At 35.6% G+C, this 18721-nt stretch overlaps 2 protein-coding genes and 1 non-coding gene across 5 annotated transcripts; 2 read left to right on the forward strand and 1 right to left on the reverse strand.

The window, feature by feature from the left end:
- Positions 394-10722, reverse strand: LOC109243526 (protein UXT homolog). Its single transcript, XM_019410501.1, has 7 exons — positions 10503-10722; positions 5239-5337; positions 4390-4419; positions 4101-4202; positions 3893-4000; positions 950-1004; positions 394-781 (listed from the first exon to the last, which is right to left on the reverse strand). Exons 2-7 carry the CDS (start codon positions 5328-5330, stop codon positions 728-730), a joined length of 441 nt encoding a protein of 146 aa, XP_019266046.1. The 5' UTR covers positions 5331-5337; positions 10503-10722; the 3' UTR covers positions 394-727.
- TRNAR-CCU lies at positions 8010-8082 on the forward strand. Its single transcript has one exon. It is a non-coding gene; the product is annotated as a tRNA-Arg (tRNA).
- LOC109243610 (pentatricopeptide repeat-containing protein At2g26790, mitochondrial) lies at positions 12268-18097 on the forward strand. Of its 3 annotated transcripts, none has more exons than XM_019410595.1 (6): positions 12268-14927; positions 15099-15317; positions 15443-15572; positions 16172-16367; positions 16480-17271; positions 17356-18097. In XM_019410595.1, the coding sequence occupies exons 1-2, from the start codon at positions 12432-12434 to the stop codon at positions 15114-15116; spliced, it is 2514 nt and encodes an 837-aa protein (XP_019266140.1). In that variant the 5' UTR covers positions 12268-12431; the 3' UTR covers positions 15117-15317; positions 15443-15572; positions 16172-16367; positions 16480-17271; positions 17356-18097. The 3 variants fall into 3 exon arrangements, with proteins under 3 accessions (XP_019266140.1, XP_019266209.1, XP_019266268.1); XM_019410664.1 differs by having other exon boundaries at positions 17361-18097; XM_019410723.1 differs by having other exon boundaries at positions 16487-17271.

An 18721-nucleotide genomic window follows, 5' to 3' on the forward strand; every position in this document is an offset into this window, starting at 1 on the left:
TCGAAAAATTTCAAAATTCATCTTCAAGTAAAAATTAAAAATTTTATGGCCAAATGTTGTTTTGAAAAAAAAGTTACTGAAAAATTTATTATGTCCAAACTGGCTCTTAATCTCGTGATATAACAGTTCGATAGTAACATAGTTTTGGTATTACTTCTATTAACCTTTTTATTAAAGGCACTTCGATAAATATAGGATACCGGAGTTCCTTTTTTGGGGGAAATTTTTTATTACAAAGTGTTTAAACAAGTAACTATGAGAACAATTAAATACAGTACCGAAGGAAGAAACTTTTCACATGTAGGAAGAAAATTACTGATCCTGTGACTATTTTCCATGGAAGACCAAACTTTTTGCTCTAATTTATTTGGAAAAAAATGCAAATTGAAAACCTTCATAGAGACACACAGTTAGGCATTAGCATTGACCTCAAATATATTAGTCAAATAGGTTGTATGGTTCTAATAAGCACAAGAAAACCCAGTCGTTCTGATACCTAATGCAGTATCCAAAACTTCTAAAAAAACTGATGGAAATTTTAATCAACCACACCTCTTCTTCCACAGATGATCTTTTTTAAAGGAACAGATAGAGAAGTCCTTTATAGAACATTTGCACATCCACCATTTTGATGGATAGAGAATTAGTTTAGTCTTCATTTTTCACTTTTTGGTGGTCTTCGTCTCTGTAAATCCCCTCTCCTTTACCAATTTATAACATGTACACCTTAGTAAGCTGGCTCTGCCGGAAGCTGGAGCAGCTCACGTATCCCTTCATGAACCTGCATTCAAGTTTTTTCACAAAATATGCACCAGTTAGTGTAATTTCATCAGGAACATAAAAGAAAGCTCCGGCTTATCTCTCACAACTTGATATTATGTGCGTCCTTGAGAGCTCTGAAGCACATGTTTATTAGGAAGAAGGAAAGGAGAAAAATTAACCCACATACCATCTTGATCTGGGCCTTAATTGATGCAATTAGACGTGTATATTCCTCTATTTGCCTGCACATTTAATTGCAAAAAAATCAACATTCAGTGTAAGGCAAGAAACATGACTTAAAATAATGCTAGCCAGAGTATTTCCGCTTGAACATGGAAAAATGAAGTCATAAAACATGCCAGAGAAGGTTATTCTCTTCCTTGAGTGTGAAAAGCTCAAACACATAACTCCTCTCCTCCCCTCACCTCACCTCGACCCCAAAACAAACCAACAAGAGTTGAACCAGCTGGCTCCAATACCAAGGGGTTCAAAAGGAAAATGGAGAGGATGTGGATAGGAAAAGAAAAACAAACATCTGACCTGATTAGACACTTGTTATTTTTGAATGCAACAGTAAGAATTAGACACTGAAATTTACAACCTAAAATTCGGTATTCTTATCTTTTTCATCCATAGCAGTCTGGTTAAAGCTTAGACGAGTTTGAAAACAAAAACATAGATTGAACAAAATGAATTGCAGCTAGTTAGTTGAATGATACAAACAAACTACGCCTCAGCCCCAAACAAGTAGGAATTGGCTATATGAATTCTCACGGATCATGATTCTCAATTTAAACTCATCTCAAGCCAATATTATACAAAATAAAAATAAAAGGCTGAATACATATGCAGCCCCTTAAACTTGGCAGAAAATTTCACTTAAGACACTTTAACTAAAGGTGTGACCTATTGAACACTTGAACTAATCTAAAAATGTGTCAATTGAACATAATGTGCTGTTATGGCACAGTGAGTGTTTTTCACCTCCTTTGAGAGAGTGAGTATGCTTCATATTTTCCTGAATTCACTTTTTTAGCCAGAGATGTTCTAGGCTTTCCTCTCTCCCTACATTCTTTCTGTCCCCCTAATTCATTCTTTGGCCGGAAAATCCAACATCAACGAAAGCCATTTTTTCCAGTAATATAACCCGCTTTTCCAACCGCTAAATCACTTGGAAAATCTATAAAAATCTCGCCACCAAACCATAACGAGTGCATAAGTGAATTATGGATGATTTTAAATTCTAAAGAAGAAAAATCCATTTCAAAAAAAAAAAAAATCTAAAGAAGAAAAAGAGAAAAAGTTGAATGTTGAATGTTGAATTTTCCTTTAAAATTCTCTGTACAACTCATTTTCAGCCCACGTATCTTGTAACTTGCAGTATCTCAAAACTTGTCTTCCCTGTGACTCTCACCTAGAAACCTCTCTACGTTGAAAGTCATGAAGATCCCCACTTCATGAATTATAGAACCTTAAATACGGACACAAAAGAGAGAGAAAACCAGAGAAGACTAAAACAAAAAATAGCACGAAGGGAACATGGAGAGAAGATGCAAGTAACGGTCGTCACAGCCAGAGAAATGGTGGAAGAAACCGTCTTCTTCGTTGTAACGCCAGTCGCGGACAAAACTAAAACAGAATGTCAAACTTTAGCTCAAACTAAACCCACTGTGGGCATTCTTTCTTCTAGCTCAAACCTCGGATGTGTTTTTGGTGCAATGCGTGTTATTTTGATTATTCATAAAAGGGTGTCTGTCAAAGCTGAAGAAAAAAGTCCTCATTGGAGGATAGTAACAACAACAACAACAAAAAACCCAGTGTAATCCCACAAGTGTGGTCTGGGAAGGGTAGTGTGTACGCAGACCTTACCCCTACCTTATGAAGATAGAGAGGCTATTTACGGTAGACCCTCTGCCGAGGATAGTGATTTCTGTATACTTGTTTTAGGACAGGCGCCAATTTCCAGTTGTTTTGATTTGCCGCCAATCGTGATTTCAATTGAATTTATTAACTCAAAGACAGTTTTTTGTGCATTTTGTGCTCTTGCCGGAGTAGGTGACCAACCCCAGTCATTGGACTTTAATTTTTACTTGTTGCTGATGTGTCTTCTTTTTATTTGTCACTTTGCCATGACAACTGCTGTGAATCTCACGCATTCTGATGTTTTGGCTGAGCTGAAAAAGGTGTTCAATTGACATATTTTTAGCTTAGTTCAAGTGTTCAATAGGTTACACCTTAAGTTAAAGTGTCTATGTGGAATTAACTGACAAGTTTAAGGGGCCGCATATGTATTCAGCCAAAATAAAAAGTACCAAAAGTTCTCTATATTTCTACTAGCATATAGATCTCTGACAAGGCTAAAGGAGACCTAGGAAGCATAGGATCTAAAATAAACATACTAACATGAATATCTCCCAACTAATTGGCATCGCCTATATAGATCTTTTTCTTCATTGTGTCCTATCTTTCACCAAGTCTGCATGTATTTCAAGAGACAGTAAGTCTTCCGAGACTTCTTCCTTGTGATTTGAGGCTTATCTCGTCCCAATTTAACACCTTCACTCAACATTATTTCACACCTATGAACCGGTGCTCTTAAGGAGCTTGGGCTACTCAACTGATAGGACTAGGGGCTTGCAACGCAGGACATGGCCGAACCATCTCAAGCGAACTTCTTTTATTTTATCCTTGATATGTGCTATTAGTTGAATTATGCTGTCAGTAAACTTTAAAGCTGGTTATTCATGAAATGTAGCTTTAACTGTACTGTACAAATCTCAGAATTCTGCAAACTTCCCCATCTCCATTTATTCAAGTGACTCACTTACCAGTAATTGGTTTTAGGAAAGAGATCCAACCTATTTCTTATCAGTAAAAAAGAGATCCTCACTATACATCATAACGAGAAACTCCATGAGGGGTTTGATCTATTACTAAGATGACCAATTCATTGAATTCTTGTATTTTATCATCATCAATTCTTCTCCAAATCTTAAGAACAGAAGACGGATTTATCATGTGACCAACTTATACTTTACACAATCATCTAGATTTTGAAAGAAACTGTAACTGAATTTATGCCCTCAAACTTAAATAAAACACTAACGGTGGAATCACAAGTTAGAAGTACCTGGCTAATTTCTCCTCCCTTGCTGATATATACTTTAGAGCTTCCGACCAAGTGAACTCTACATGAAATCCAAGTCCGACGTCGACAAATATGTGTGTTGTATCTGGCCTGTTGAGCATGTTCAAATGATAGCAGACATCACTTGCTTTTGATTTATTTTTCTCAGAAAATTGCTTCCAACATTAAAATAAAGCTAACAAAGACTTACACATCAGCTTGCATATATACTTCAGAGCCAAGATTAACCAGCGTCCTCATATTAGTTACACTGTTTTTCTCCAAATTCTCTATATTGCTTCTCAAATCTGAGCTAAAAGAAGGTAGTTAAGAAAAATGCACAGACCTCATTCCAACGTCAAAGTTCAGATAAACAATTAAACAATTTAACCCATATAGCTGCAAGTAAATACATCAAGAAGTCCAAACGACTGAAATAATGATCCAACTAAATTTCCATAACTGTGTTATATAACAATATAATAACAAGGGAAGGATACAAAATCTTTTGCTGCTCAAAGACCTTGTCCCTGCAGCCAACAAGTGAAAGGAAAAAAAATAAACCAAGTTATGCCATCGTAAGATTATTTGCATGAAAGAAAATAAATTATTTGCATGAAAGAAAATAAGATTCGCTGGATATTTCCTCAAGTAACATGTATTTCCTACATCTGCCAGCAAGAACTAGCCAAATTCGTATGATGAAGACTCAAGGGCTTCAAGCTCCTGGTTACGATAATTAAACTTAAATATCGTATAGATCTTTATCATATGCAGCTAACTTTAGTATTTTGGATATAAACCATTCCATTACTTTCTAAGCAACAGTTGGACATCACTGTTCCCCATAAGGGGTAATTTGTCTACTGATCAGTTTGCTAATTGCAGAGTTTATTCCAACACATTGCCTACATACATTAAGATGCTAAAACTTTTTAACACAACATTGCGGGATTAAACCTCAAATTGATGAACAAAATTTAACCATGACTAGAATAACACCTAGTTTTTCCTCGTTCTACTGCACAATTTGACCATTAATTTGGAAAATAAGTTTTTACAAAAGCACCCATAATTTATACTATGATTGATGGAGGAGCAAGCTAAAAAAGTTTAAGGAAATCACCATAATAGGAATCTACTAGAATATACTTTAAATATAGATCATCAAAGATCCTTTTCTGTTAATATAAAAAGTGAAATGTTCAGCCGAAAAACTTCTTTGTCATTCAAGGATAGGGATCGAATAGAATGCAATAAATGGTGTGAAAGGAAGTAATTAGAGATATATGACACAGAAAATGATTTCAGGAAAACCGAGGAAACTAGAATGAGATATTTGTTATAACCGTTCAGCAATTGCATGAACAAGATCTGGTTTCAGACGGCGATCAACAAACTCCTCAAATCTCCTTACTTTCTCATGTTTAATAGTGTCCATTGCAATCCTGATACAAGATAAAATTGTGCAAGAAAAAACTTAAGCATCGCATCAAAGATAGAGCAGAACAAATTAAGAAATGAGACTCACACATCCGGAGAGAGTGAAATAGTGACAGTTAGAACCCTAATTTTCACTCATTAGAGTCTAAAATGGAGGGTGTTTCTCTTCCCTCCTTCTTTCGACCATTCCTCTGTTTTTTTTTCTTCTTTTTTTTAATGGCAGGTGGTGTCCGGACCAGTTTACGGCTCCTTGATTATTGGTATCTATTACTTCCCACCAACAGGTACCGGGAAACTCTGCCACTAAAGCTTATGACCTTAGGCAGATGGGAAGAAATCCACCTATTGTTCTTTTTGCATCTGCTGGTGTCACACCTCCTTTTTCCTACACCCCGGAAGGGTATAAAGGGAGTTTTTCCAATTAAAGGACAATCGAAACGGGATTTATTTAATTAAAGATTCAGAGTCGCCACTTGGGAGATTTATGGTGTCCCAAGTCACCAGTTTCAAATCCCGAATCGAGGAAATGGTTGACTCTGTATTACAGTCCGCGAACCAGAAATCCGGGTAAGGAATTCTGTTAACCCGGGAGAAGGTGTTAGACATTCCCGAGTTCCGTGGTTCTAGCACGGTCGCTCAACTGTTATATTCGGCTTAATTATCCGATTTTAAGAACATTTTGAACCTATGTGCATTTTTACTTTTAACCGCTTTTATTCATTTTTTAAAGAAGATTTAACGTCGTCTAAAACATGTCTTTGGATCGCGTCACATGAAATGCACCCGCAATCCGAAACACATTTTATTCAACGTTATAAGGATTTGATTTGGGTCACATGAAATGCACACCCGAGTTTAGGAAGGTAATATTATTAAAGTACGCGCCTAAAGCAACTACGCGTTTTTAGCTTAGCGAGGGCCATGGAAAATTCGCTAAATGGCACACCTCGAATTCTAAGGATTTGAACAAAAACTAATTAAAACGAGGGCCACGCAATTGAGATTTTATTTGGCGCGGTGCACCTCAATTCCATTTTTAAAGGATATTTAAACTAAAGTTCGGGGAGCCATAGACTATACCTTAACTCAACCCCAACGAATAAAGTGCTCAAAACCATACCAATCAAACTTCAGATCCACACTGAATGTCGACAACATTAAAATATGCCTCAATATTACAAAATAATAGCCACTACATGAAAGCAAATCAAGCAAACGAAAGCAATGATTATAGGCTTTAATCTTTTTCCGACAAATGAGTGAATAGCAATCACATGTTATCAGGCACACAATTAGCTCATTCATTCTGACTCGAGTACTCAACTTTGCATACAAATTTAGCATAGATTGAACAAGGATCAACATGAACTCAAAGTTCGACTTCAATCACAGTACCTTAACAGTGAGAAATCAACGCGAATTAAGCTTCAAAACACCACATATTACGCAAAAATCAAACTAAAAGAATCCATGTTGATTGAATTTCATCTCAATTTCATCAAAATCCACTATAAAAAGCGTCTCAATAACAACAAGACCAGCAAGAATCGAGCCACAATCGGAACAGAAGCAATTCGTAGAACATGAACAACAACAGTAAACTCCGTAAGGGAAAATTCGTTCACATATGGCTGAACATGAATCAGCTACTTTAACAAAACAGAGGCAGTAAATAAACAAACCATAATTGAAACCATAATAAACAAACAGAGGCAGTAATCACCAAGCCATAACTAAAAAGACATCAAACACCACCAAACGAGAATCACGACAGCCATAATTGAAACCAAGGAGAATCAAGACTTCCAATTTCCATTTTTCCACATACAACGAGTTCAAACTTTGAAGTTTCACAACATACCTAGGAATAGGCAAAATAAGCCGAGGGCGACGAACAAAGGTCTGAAGTAGAAGGTGCGACGGAGAACGAACAAGACAACAACAATCGAAACCGGAACCGTGAACCTCGACTTCTGAATCACATTCGAAAACACTCCAGACAGCGGGGATTTCAATAACCTCAGCTTGACTCCATAATTTAAACCTTTCTCGTTCTCCTCACTGTTTCTGGAATTCCTGCTCTGTTTCTCGGCTCTGTGCGTGTGAGTGGTGAAGGCTGTGTGTTGGAATCGAGTGAAGGAGCCGGGGTCGGTGGTTTTTGGTCGATGACTGATTTGGTTTAAGGTGTTCTCTAAGGTTCATCAAGTTGAGAGATGGAGAAGAGGCAACAGCCGCTGCTTCTCCTTGTATTTATGTCTGTGCCTTTTGTGTTTGAGTCTCAAGAAGAAGAAGCTGCAGGCTGTGATGAAGACGATGAGGTCCAGGGTGGGGTGGGGTCCTTTTTCCACTGTTGCGGCTGTCTCCTTCAGATTTTTTGCGCGTATTTTGTTGTGTCCCCTTAGCCCTTAGAGTCTTTTTATTTATTTTTTGTCCCAAAGAAGAGTCTAGAAGGGTCCCTAGGCTTAATGGACTAATCCGAATTGGGCCAAGAATTGGGCTCTAAAACTCTTAAAATTGTGATCCAACACCTTAATTGACTCCTTTTAAAATAGAGAAAACTACCCTCTATAGCCCCTCAAAATTTTAATAGCCCATGTTTTGTCCTACTTACAAAAAATGGCCCTTCGGCCCAAAAGTATTGCATAAGTAGCCGAAAGGAATGAGTATGACAACATAAGCGTCTGTAGCTCAGTGGATAGAGCGCCTGTTTCCTAAGCTGAAGGTCGTAGGTTCGACCCCTGCCTGGCGCGATAGAGCAACCCTTTTTTGCAATGTATAAATATTGTATCCTAAGTTCGACAGTGTGTCCTTGGTGTATATTGAGCCTATCTCGAGTGTGCTTGTGTATCTAAAGTGTATATATTTGTGTCCCCAAATGTATTTTGTATCGTGAATGTATAATCTGTCTGAAAATTGTATCAAAATTGTATATAATGTGTATTTTCTAATATGTAAACATAATGTCTATAAATTATATACAATTTTGTATGTGTAATGTGTGCACACTGTGTATTTGGAGTGTATCATGTATTTTTGTATAGTGACAGTCTTTTTTGTATATATTTGTATAGTTACATCTATTTTGTATATATTTTGTATAGTTACATCTATTTTGTATATTTTTTGTATAGTGACAGTCTATAGTGACAGTCTATTTTGTATATTTTTTGTATAATAACAGTCTATTTAGTATATATTTTGTATAGTGACAGTAAATTTTATATATAAGTGTATCTTGTATTTTTCAGTGTATTTCGTATACTTTTTGTATAGTGATAGTCCATTTTGTATATAGTAACCGTCTATTTAGTATATATTTTGTATAGTGACAGTTTATTTTGTATAGTATATAAAAAGATATGCAGAAGAGACAAAAACAGAGGAAATAATCACAAAGTGTTGACCAGAAGTTGCAATAACACAAGATGATCAGTTCTTGGGTCACATTAATCTAAAAATCATATTAATTTTTCGATACTCCAGAAGTAAAATCATTTTACAGAGATGGAATAAAGACAAACTCTTAGAAATTAAAGAATAAATGACAATCATCCCTTTCTGTCAATTCTAATTTTCAGGGGCAAAAGTTCAACTATAGTATATACTTACAATCAATAACGTCATATTTAAGGTATTGTAAATTGTCACAATTACTAAACTCCGAATTGGGTAAGTTTTATTTTAGCTTTTGCACAATCCACAAAGCAGTAAGCAAATATTCCAGAAAGAGAAACACAAGTTCTTATCATAAAGAATCAGAATCAAATTAAAATATCCTTAGAAATACATAAATGGTCAGTCAAACTATTCAAACTAAAAATAGAAAATTCAGAAAAGGGAAAGAACTTTAATTCACCAGAGGAGCAAAAATTGATAGTATAAAGGTGTGTTTGAGTTGAAAGGTTTGTATACAACGTTTAAGTTATTCCCTTTGTTTTTGCTGGCGGCCGATAAGTTATATAAGGTTCAAGAAAAACGATTGTGAAGAACGGAAAATACGGAAATTGCTGAAGAAAGAAGCAGAGAGCGGTTTGGGCTAGCCACGAGAATTACTTTTGGGCTATAAAATGCATATTAAAATTTTGGGCTACCGGATGATATTTATTTTGCCCGATGGGCTATAAATGAAGTTCTCTCTTTAAAATAAGATAAAATAATACACAATGCAAAATCTAACATGAAAGTATTATATATTTTTTGTATTTTCAAGATTATGTAAAGATAAAAATAAGGTACTGTTTTTGTATAATTCTTATTTAAATTTATGAAAGATACGTAAGCTAAAATAGTTTTTGTAATTTTCCATTTTTATGACGAAAATAAAGGAAAAAAGTCAAAAATGGTTGAAATAGCTATATTAGGCCTACATTAAATATTTACATGCTAAAATATAAAAAATCTTGGGGAGGGTCAAAAATCACATTGGTCGTAGGTTCGAATCCTACTTGGGGAGATTTGATTGATTCTGAATTAAAGAATTAAGAATAAAGGGGCTCGCTTTGCCCGTTAAGAGTAGGTAACCCGTTCCCTGTCTTTGTTTCTATTGCATTCTATCTCATTGTATCACATTCTGTTCTGCGAGATTAGAAAATCACCATCAATACCTCGGTCTAGGTCCGAGATAATCCTTTGTTCCATAGCCCTGGGGCTATTTACAACTAGCCAATTAAGAAGTCTCAGATGTACTAGCACTGCATCTTTGATGCAGTCATCGATTCTCCCGAGAGGTCACAATTGCCGCGAGCAAAGATATTAATGACGAGGAAGGCTTTTTTGTTATGCTACTAATACTTGCTCTGCTATTCTGCGGATTTGAACTTGAGACCTTATGGTTCTCCAATGTTTATTTTCTTTCTTCCACTTCTGAATTTTTTTTCCAATAATAGTGGTGTTCAGGCCACCTCGATTACTCCATTGCCAATTGCTAAGCTACATCCATGGGTGCTTCTCTCTTTTCTCTCCTTTTTCCTAAATTTGTTAGTTTATAAAATGTTTTCAAATCATGGAATCAGAATAAAACAAATTTAGTAAAACATACAAAATTATATTTATTTGGCTTCTCACTCGTTCAAAAACCCTCCCTTCCATTCACAGAACGAAACATAGCTACAACAACAACAAAAAAAAGGAAATATAAATAAAAAAGAAGCAGAAATTAAGTTGAATTTACCAGAAATGAGGCAACTGTATTTAAGTCAGCCAGAGAAATTGAGGCAACTGTTTGATATTCAACTAGGGTTTCTGTGGAATGAATGAAGTCTGTTGCTTCAGAGACCGATGCCGACGAGAAGAGAGGTTTGGACAGTCACTCGTCGCCTTCACAATTTATACTCATCTTGAGTTTAGGCTACTGCTTCCCGGGCTAAAGTAGTGTTTTTATTTTATTTATTCAATTGAAAAACTAATGAGTTTTTTTTTTATTGACTTTGTAGGCGTTTGGATACGAAAAAATATAATTTAAAAATTGGAGAGTTAAGTTGGAAAAAGTTGAAATTCAAAATTGTGTTTGAATATACATTTTACTTGAAAAATTATTATAGTTTATGAAGAAAAATGAATTTTTACATGAAAATATGGTAAAAGCCACTTTTTCAAATTTCCAAACTCATCTTGGGAAAATCATTTCAATGTATAACCAATTGTTTGAAAATCTTTTTCAAAAGAAAGAAATTTTTTTGATGGCAAACGGGTCTTAGGTTTGATAGGACAATAAATTTTATTTTCTTAAGATAATATCAGATTAAACACACTTTTTTTTGTTTTATCCTTTGTGATATGATTTGGGATTACTCTAAGTAGGTCTTATTGGGGATTGCTTTGACGCCAAATGACGCGCTACTAGTTCCACACAAGCGGACTAATTGAAAATAAATTGATTAATGGGGCTAATTATATAAAATAATAATACATAAATTGAAGAACATAAAATATCTCGATCCCTATCTGAAGCCATTAGTTGTGAAGCCAACATGTTCAAAAACGACCCGAAAAAAAGCAAAGATTAAAGAAGAAAAAATTACCAATTCAACTTAAAGATCTCGAGTCAAACAAATATTTTGCCTAACCTCACCATAATATTTGTGAACTCACACTATGTAAAAACTCTACCTACGAATAAGTCTTTTATTAAAAAATTTATTTTAATCAAGAGAGGAAAAACTAAAAATAAGGAAAGAGAAATAGTAAAAATAAGGAAAGGAAACGAAAACTCATATTTTGCAAGGATTTTTTTTTTTTAATACAAAACATCTTTTTTTTTTGAAGGAAACAAGAAATAGGATTGAGATATTTTTGTTATCCTAGCTACAAACTCTGTGCTAGTCGAGTTATTCATGATCGTATCAATTTATTTGTCAGAAAATTCACATATTTATTTGCGTAGTCTAGTTAATAATAGTAGTGCCGTTGTTCACTTCGCATCAATTAATGTTATAGTCCACTATATTTTTAAAGTTCTATGGCTAATATCTTAAAAAATTTTTAGTTTACACGTAAGATATATGAAATTAAGCGCAATAGATCATTGCAACATCATTTTTTTTTATCAAATTATAAGTGGTTATGAGGGTGTTTGGATTGACTTAAAAGCCGTCAAACAAGCTTCAAAGCACATTTTGGTTAGTTTGAGTGTTTGGCGAACTTAAAATATATATAGAATTATTTTCTCATTCAATTCGGCAAGTGTTTATAATTTTTAATTAGGGATGACTCCAAAAAATATAAATTATGAAAAAAATTACATAATGCCGATTTGATTCTATTTTAACTGACGTTATCTTTTGCAGTTAATGTATAAATCAAACTAAATATTATTGTATTTGAACTTTTAACACCAAAAAACACTAAACAAATACATTGAATATTACTTACTCCATTAATATAATTAATTAGTTGATAAGTTACGGGAGAAGCATATACTGGAGGCTGGAGCGGCTTATTTTTTTCCGACAGTAAAATATTTTTGAACAATTCGTATATAATTTGGGTTTAGGGTTTAAGAGTAGCATAACTCGCTTTTGCTACACTATCACTTGAACGAACACAACAGTCGAAGGAAACTTCCTACAATCAAATCAAATGCGTGTCTGAAATTTTTTCCATGTGGGTTTCAACAATAAGGTCAGCTTCTTATAGATACCTATTCAAGAACAGCAATCAATTTATTCGACCGAAATCAGTTTCTTCAGTAGCTCAATTAAGCCCATATTTTTCAGATTCTAGTTCTGATGAACAAAATGGAAATACCCAAATGAAAAATAGTACTAACAATATTGTTGAGGTAAATTCATATTGGGTCACTGAAATGCTCAACAGTTTAAAGGAAGAGCCGGAAAATGCTTTATTATTTTTTCGTCAATTAAAAGAAAGTGGGTTTAAACATGATGTACAAACTTATATGGCTATGGTTAGGACATTTTGTTATTGGGGTATGGATATGAAATTGGATTCTTTGTTTTTGGAGGTTATAAATTGTGGAAAAAAGGATTTGGGGTTTGAGGCTTCTGATTTGTTTGAGGAATTGGTGGAGGGGTTAAATGCCGAGGGCCCGAATTCGTTGGTTCGGGCTTTAGATGCATTGCTTAAGGCTTACGCGAGTTTAAGGATGTTTGATGAAGCTATTGATGTGTTGTTCAAGACGAAGAGGTGTGGTTTTGGGCTGAGTGTGTTGTCGTGTAATTATCTCATGAATCGCCTTGTTGAGTGCGGGAAAGTAGATATGGCCGTGGCGGTTTATAAACAGTTGAAAAGGATTGCGGTGAAACCCAATGTGTATACATATGGAATTGTGATCAAGGCATTGTGTAGAAAAGGTAATTTGGAAGAAGCGGTTACTGTATTTGAGGAGATGGAGAAAGCTGGTGAAACTCCTAATGAGTTTACTTATTCCACTTATATTGAAGGGCTTTGCTCGTATGGTAGATCAGACTTGGCTTATGATGTATTGCGGGCATGGAAAGGGGCGAATGTACCCCTTAACGTCTACGCCTATACTGCTGTAATTCGTGGGTTTGTTAATGAGAAGAGGTTGCAAGAAGCAGAAATTGTTCTGCTTGACATGGAGGAGCAAGAACTGATCCCTGATGCCTTTTCTTATGGGGCTATAATTCATGGTTACTGCGATATCGGGAATATTACTAAAGCTCTGGATTTCCATGACAAGATGGAAGCAAGGGGTATCAAAAGTAATTGTGTGATTGTCAGCTCAATTCTTCAGTGCTTGTGCAAAAATGGCAAGGCATGTTATGTTGTTGATCAGTTCAAAAGTTTTATGAAGCAGGGCATTTTTCTTGATGAGGTGGCTTATAATGTCGTAATTGATGCCCTGTGCAAACTCGGTAGGTTTGAAGAGGCGGTGGAGTTGCTTGATGAGATGAAGGATAAGAAGATGACACTTGACATTGTGCATTACACTACTTTTATAAATGGGTATTGCCTCCATGGAAAAATACTAGATGCGTTGGAGTTATTTGAAGAAATGAAAGAGAAAGGCTTGAAACCTGACGTTATTACTTATAATGTGCTAGCTGGTGGATTTTCTAGAAATGGCCTTGTTAAAGAGGCACTTCACCTTTTGGACCATATGAAGGGACAAGGCTTGACGCCAACGACTGTCACACATAATGTGATTATTGAGGGCTTATGTGTTGGAGGTTATGCAGAGGAGGCTGAAGCATTTTTTAGTAGTTTGGAGTATAAATCTGTAGAAAATTATGCTGCCATGGTGAATGGATATTGTGAATTAGGCAAAACTAAAGATGCCTATGAACTTTTTGTTAGGCTATCAAAACAAGGCATTTTAATTAGAAGGAACTCTCGTTTGAAGCTTCTGAGTAGCCTCTGTCTGGAAGGTGAATACGGGAAAGCCATAAAGTTGTTCGAGATAGTGTTGACTTTAGGTGATGACACTTGTAAAATAATGTACAGCAAACTAATTGCTTGTTTATCTAGTGCTGGAGATATGAAAAGGGCCAGGTGGGTGTTCGATAATATGGTTTGGAGAGGATTAACGCCTGACGTGGTTATTTATACTATGATGTTAAATGGTTACTGCAAGGTGAATCACTTGCAGGAAGCTGTTATTCTTTTTGATGATATGAAGGAAAGGGGCATTTCTCCTGATGTGATCACTTACACAGTTATGCTTGATGGTCACTCTAAAAATCTAAAAAGAGATCGATCATCATCAGATACAAGGAGGAATGGCGGAGAAAGAAAGGATACATGGTGGAATAATGAGGAAAAGATAGACCCTTCAACTTTTTGGAGTGAAATGAAGGAGATGGAATTAAAAGCTGATGTTATTTGCTACACTGTTTTGATTGACAGTCACTGTAAATCAGATAACATTGATGATGCTATTCGCCTTTTCACTGAAATGATTGATCGAGGTTTAGAACCTGATAGTGTTACATACACAGCTCTGATATGTGGCTATTGTAAGCAAGGACATGTTGAGATGGCTAAAGACCTTGTGAATGAGATGTGGAGTAAGGGAATACAACCAGATAGCCATACAATCTCAGCATTACATCATGGCATCATAAAGGCCAAAAAGGTGCACCTTAGGCATAACAATAACTCGGGAAAAACAGAGGTACTTTCAACACCTTAAGTTTCCGGTAGTTTATTTTTGAATTTCTACATGCATGTTAGTTATATGGTCTGAATTTCTCATGCATGTTTGGTATTTGATCCTTGCTGCACCAGCTTTGAAGATTCTTTTCCCTGTGTACATTTTGCATCTCCTCATTTTTATTTTATGCAGGTGATTCGATCCTCATAGATGAGTGACATTTATTGGAGCTCTATTGCACTGCGTAAGTTGTCTATTATGGAAATGCGGAGCTTCATGCAAGGATTATCAGGAAAATGCACAAGTAAATTACAGCAGGGATTGGGGTGCCAAGCATCAGACCAACATGAAACATTCTGGTCAATCTATACCTGTTGGTGGTCTTGCCTATAATATTGCTGCACCATGAAGGTAACCAGTGTCTCTGTTCCACTATATTATGGTTGCCTTATGTTCGTGCAATTCTCATTATTGACCTCCAGCAAAGTCAGTTTCTTCCTCAAATGCTTGCTTACACTTGCTCTTCCTAACTGCAGCCTGGCGGATACAATAGCACATACTTTCAATGCTATATTGTATTCACTGCTGTCAGCTTGTGCTTTGTTCTTGAAAACTTGGATCAAGGTTTCAGGATCATCAGCCTATGTTGTAGCTAAGCCGTTAAAGGTATGATCTTCATTCGGTTTCATGTCTTCATAATTTATATAGACATGTTTTGTTGGTTAATATAAGGACAATCCTGAGGTTGAGAGCTAAAGTCTCAAGTTTCGTTGGTTAATATAAGGACGATCCTGAGGTTGAGAGCTAAAGTCTCTCTCACCCCGCACACCATTTCACTTGTCAAAAGAAAGATAAAAAAAACTTCTGTCGCTGTTATATCTGTCCGTATGTACTACTATCAGGTGTTAAATTTAGTTAAGAAAAACATGTGTAACAAGTTGAGCGGATATAGATGCAAGTCGACTTTGAAAAGAACAACTTAACTTCCATGTTTGAACATGTTTATGTCGATGGAAAGATATAGGTGGACTGCTTATGCATAGAACTGCAGAAAGTTGGGTTTGATTTTTACTTATCCAACAGCAAAAAAATAAAAGCAGTAAGTAAAAAAAATAAAATTTTGGGTTTGACTTGTTTTATTGTCTGAATTTTCTGATTTTACTATCTTGATATGGAACTGCAACCTGCACAAGTATTGTAGTTGATAAACTGAACAAGAACTTGTCTCCCATGCTTTTCCTGGTTTGTATCCTTTTTTATGATAGGAATGGTGATGGCTGGGTATGAGAAATCAAACATGTACCAAGAGTTAAACCTCTAGATATGGACAGCTGCAGCCTTTGGTGGAGAGCGCGTGGTATCCAGACTGTGTTGGGGTGATCTGAAAGGAGCAGTTGGTTCAGGGAGTGGAATTTCTTGGCAGTCGCCATCATATATCAGTATTTTGACACATACAAGAAGGTAAAAGCCAGTGAACTTGGTTTGTTTAGTCTCTCAGCGCCATAGAACAGTTAACTCTTGGTATCATGCAAGCTGCAACATATAATTAGCTATTCCTTCTCTATCTTTGAAGGTTTCAGATCAAAGATCAATAATTGGACAGCCTTGCAACAACAAGAAAGCTAGCTGAAAAAGATGCAGTAACTGAGGCTCTGGAAGGGCGCCGTTCTTTGTGTCTTTTTTGCATATATTGTAAAAGAAAAAGTTTCATGTTATAACCATGTTGTATAGAAACCTCTTTTGATTATAATTATCCATTTTGATTTCAATACGGAGCACTGTGTTTACTATCACCACCACAATTGAAAAAAAAAATTCTAAATTGTTGGGCCCTGCATAGCATGGACATCATCCCTCTAGTTTGAGATATATATAGAAAGATGAAGCCAAGATCAGTTTCAACATGTCTTTTTCTTGGGATTTAATTCAAAGCTGTTGTACTTTTTTGCTCCGATAGTCTAAAAATGTTCTCAATATGACCCCAAAAAAACCCAGATGTCTCTAATCTTAATACCTTTCATTTCCGTTTGAACAGCTTATATAGCTCTTTATATAAGGACTTACGTGTCCTTTTACGCTGCAACAAACAGCCACCTCACCAAATACCTTATTTTCCTCTTTTTTCTCCAAAATCTTCTTTGCCTCGGTTTCCCTGCTAGTTGTGTCTTTCTTTAAGTTTCCCCAATTTCTACCCTGTTCAGTTTCTTGTTCACCTTTGTTTATTTGATCTCTGCTGTTTATTGATCAGGTTTTCTTGGCTTTTATTTGTTTTCTGTAATTCATCTGCTTTGTCTACATGGAGAAAATCTATCCGTGCACCCTCCAAATTCCATATGCATCCTTCTGGTCTTCCGCAAGGTCAGAGGTAAGAGACAAAATAAAAGATAGTGAAAATCGTGACACTTTTAGAGGCTGTCATTTTATGAACTTTCTTTGTTCTCTTTGATAGCACAGAGAAGTAGAAAGAAGATGCAGCAGCTTATTTATTGGTATACCGCGTGGAAAAGGACGGCATCCATCGTTTACCCACTGTGGTCATGCATTGATAGTTCAATTTTGAGATTTGGAATGTGAGACTTTAAATTTTATGCAAGAGTTGGTTTATCGTATTTGATCCTGGTATATTTGTTGATTCATAAACTGATGTTTAGTACCAGCAGAAATTAGAAAATAACTTAAAAGAGACTTCAAGATGAATGTGCCCTTATTGCTTAGACAATGAGGTACTGGTGAAATGAAGGATGAATTCCATCTGTTACTACATATTAATTTAGTTTAATCTTTTTGAGCGTAGTGCATTTGTTGAAGAATATGGATGTGAAATGGATAAAGGTAGTACATGGCTGAAGACGCTGAAAATCTAGTCTGGTACCTGCAACATAAGTATGTTTTGTACCTCGGATCTTCCAAAGGTTTGGCTGAGAGACGAGTTTCAACCATTGTTTTGAGAAAAAACGAAGTTTGATCTCCTTATATGCGATATCAGGTAGATTGTAGTTTATCTGTACATTCCGATCTTTTCTATGTTTTTTGTTTTTTTTTATAAATAAGTGATTTTCGCCATCTTATGATCCAAAGAAGAATGAAGAATACAACAATAACAACCCCGTAGAGTAAACATGAGAAAATTTTCTTTTAGACTCGCTTCTTTGCCGGTGGCTGCTGGTGAAGCCAGTTCTATGAGGCAAGTCGATGTGGCCAACTTAATGAAGGTAGTGTTGAGGAATTTTCAGTATTGATTCTATTTTCCGCTTTATTTTTGGGGATAAAACTAAAAAAGTTGGTTTGTGCAGGGATGGAATATTATAGTCATGGATATTACCTTTTTCTTTACGCCTTTATATATTTGTTTGTCTGCTTATTCAGGGAAAGCCTGTCCATTTCTTCCCTTTTTTTTCTTGTTTGTTTCGCATGAAGCTCAGGGATTAAAAACAATGCAGAAACTTGTTGAAATTTGACTCCAGTTTTCTTTTTACTGGATTCTAATGGATTATCTTTATTGTGAAAATCCTCCTATTGCTTTCTTAATATTGCTCTAAACACATTCTTTTATAGTATACGCTTTATTAGTAGAATGAGATCATCTAGCATTAATTCACTAGAGATTTCACTGATCTAATATTTTTCAATTATGACCAGTTCAAAATATATGAGAACCCAAGAGCATAGTCCTCACTCCTCAGAAGATAGAATATGAATATGTGCCTTTTAATTCATAAATTAACAACTTAAGTGAACTAGATGTTTTGTTTCCCTTTTTGGTTTCCAGCAATAGAATAGGTGCTGGGTGATGAACTAATGTATCTTTGGTTTAT

The sequence above is a fragment of the Nicotiana attenuata genome, chromosome 1, assembly GCF_001879085.1.
Source record: "Nicotiana attenuata strain UT chromosome 1, NIATTr2, whole genome shotgun sequence".
Classification (NCBI taxonomy): domain Eukaryota; kingdom Viridiplantae; phylum Streptophyta; class Magnoliopsida; order Solanales; family Solanaceae; genus Nicotiana; species Nicotiana attenuata.